Consider the following 2,500-nt stretch of genomic DNA (forward strand, 5'->3'; position numbering starts at 1 on the left):
ACTCCCACACTTTGGGACCGCGAGCTGCGGCGGGAGACGGGGGTGCTGTTAGGGATGTCTACTGCCTGTTTTGTTATTGTTAGTTTTAGTGTCGATGCAATCATTTTAGGAACACACACACACACACACACACACACACACACACACACACACACACATATATATATATATATATATATATATATATATATATATATATATATATATATATATATATATAATATTATATTATAATATATTATATTATATTATATTATATAATATTATATATATCATATATATATTATATATATAATACATACATACATATTTATATATATATATATATATATATATATATATATATATATATATATATATATAATATATATATATATACATAAATATATGTATATATATATATTATATACATTATATATATATATATATATATATATATATATAATACATACATATATATATATATATATTTTTTTTTTTTTTTTTTTTTTTTGAAAAAATGTCTGAGATTATGACAAAAAGAAAACATTTTAATCTGAAAAGGGAAACAGTGATTTCCTCTGGGCTTGTATGATTTCCAGTTACTTGCGTCACTGTCGTCAAGTCCAGGACGTGGCTTTGTTGTTCTGAGTGCTGCTTTCTTTTTCGTGAATAACTGTTTTTTATGTCTTTTAACTTAGTTGTTATAAGCATTGAAGTTATAAATTCAGTAACATTTTTATATAGATATACAAAGAACCTTTACACGTTCATATAGGTATATCCAAAATGCTGATTTGCAATGATGTTAAGCATTGCAAGCACCGAAAAGACAGGCTTGTACTCGCCCGAATGCACACGAACTTACAAAAGGCTTTAGATAATCATTCTTTCTCTCATTTACATATCTAAAAATATATTTTTCTGTATAAATTGCAAGTACAAAAATAATAATATACGCCATGTACATTATATGGGTAATAAACAAAATAACATGAAATAGTATTAAAGTGAGGCTGAATTGTAAACACAGGACAGTGGCGGGAAGCTCTTTTTTCTACAATGATTCATGTTTTAAAAGTGTTAGCTGGCCGGAAAGGTGAGAGAATATAAACAAATTACCAGGGCTCGCTACATCAGGATGTCAACAGATTGTGAGGCGGTGGCGGGTTCACATCACTTTGTTAGAGTTATTACAAATGGGCTGTTTACCCAAACATCGGATAGGACTTGCTTCTTTTATTTGGGAGACGGCACAAGGCGAATAGTTAATACTGACTGTGGTAACGAGTGGTTTGCTGAACCTCTCGTATGACGAGGCGTATGTCACGGCAGATGCGGGGGGCGGGAGACTCGCTAGACGTAGAGGGTCATGTCTGTGACAAGCACCATGGCGAGACCAAGTGGTGAGGTGGACAGAGAGCAGGGCAAGCCAGGTCTTCTTACGTATACCCTGACCTACCCGCCAAGCTATAGATCGGTTTCTGGTCGGCTTTTTTCCTCCGCGTGGATGCGATGCAGGACACCACGTGGTGACCAACACGTCGCTAAGAGGCAACTGAAGTACGTCTCACGCAGATGAATGTTATTTCGAATTTAACCCATGTAATTTACATGCAGCAAATTATCAAAATCTATTTCAATTTACACTTTCACTGCCAAATGCATTTTGTATACTTGAAATGAAAAAAAGAATAGTCATTTAAAATCTGTCGTTCGTTTACGGTCAGTCAGACTAGAGTCTTTTGGTACAAGGTGGTATTTGTATGCTTGCATTACATAATATCAGTGCAAACTGGCATGATTGGATTTTATATGCGAATGTGCAAGGGTTATTTGCAGATCTACTCATATGTATATATTTCACACAAGAATGTATCAAATAGTTTTAATGTTTATTACAAATAACCAATAATATCAAACACGTTGATTTCCAGCCACTCACGAGCCAGTAATGCACTGCTGCCACATAAGGGTAAAACTTGCGATATTTAGTGGACAGATCGGAAAAAAACAGACCATGCTCCTCTAGCAACATTACCTCCGCATTATTTTCCATACCTGTCCTACCTTAAACTGACCCACCTCTTTGTCTTGGACTAAATCGCTTTTTTATCAAATGTATGGTGTATCATCTTTGTATATTGGGTAATGTTTTAGGAGATTGTATAAATGTATGCTCTGTATGCCCTTTCCTCTGTTGCCTTTTAGTCAGCCAGTTGACTAGTTTCTCTTAATGGTGGCTACGTGATAACTTTAGGTGCCAATTTTCAGTTTTGATCTTCACCTGAGCTTCATATTATTCAAATGCGCCAGACTTCTTATGGGAGATGTGGATAGTTGGGTAACACACTACCAAATATGATAAAAAAAAAGTCTATGTAGTAAAGTTCTCCTCTACTATGACGAGAAATTCTTCTAGATTCACCTGCGCAGACGCCGCCGAATCCCAAATAAAGTAGGTAATTCAGCGAGAGATGCAACTCCTCTCATTCGGAGTAAACGCAGTCTCAATCTTCTG

At 34.9% G+C, this 2,500-nt stretch overlaps 1 protein-coding gene across 1 annotated transcript in view; it reads right to left on the reverse strand.

Moving 5' to 3' along the window:
• Positions 1-2,500, reverse strand: part of LOC122242088 (uncharacterized) — a 15,378-nt gene that overhangs the window by 2,096 nt on the left and 10,782 nt on the right. Inside the window, exon 6 of the mRNA XM_086544691.1 lies at positions 1-24. This exon is cut by the window's left edge and continues 169 nt beyond it. Coding sequence (XP_086400817.1) covers positions 1-24 — 24 coding nt within the window. The remainder of the gene's footprint in view (positions 25-2,500) is intronic.

The sequence above is a fragment of the Penaeus japonicus genome, unplaced genomic scaffold (genome assembly GCF_977035675.1).
Source record: "Penaeus japonicus unplaced genomic scaffold, GWHDUDI00000001_assembly GWHDUDI00000015, whole genome shotgun sequence".
Classification (NCBI taxonomy): domain Eukaryota; kingdom Metazoa; phylum Arthropoda; class Malacostraca; order Decapoda; family Penaeidae; genus Penaeus; species Penaeus japonicus.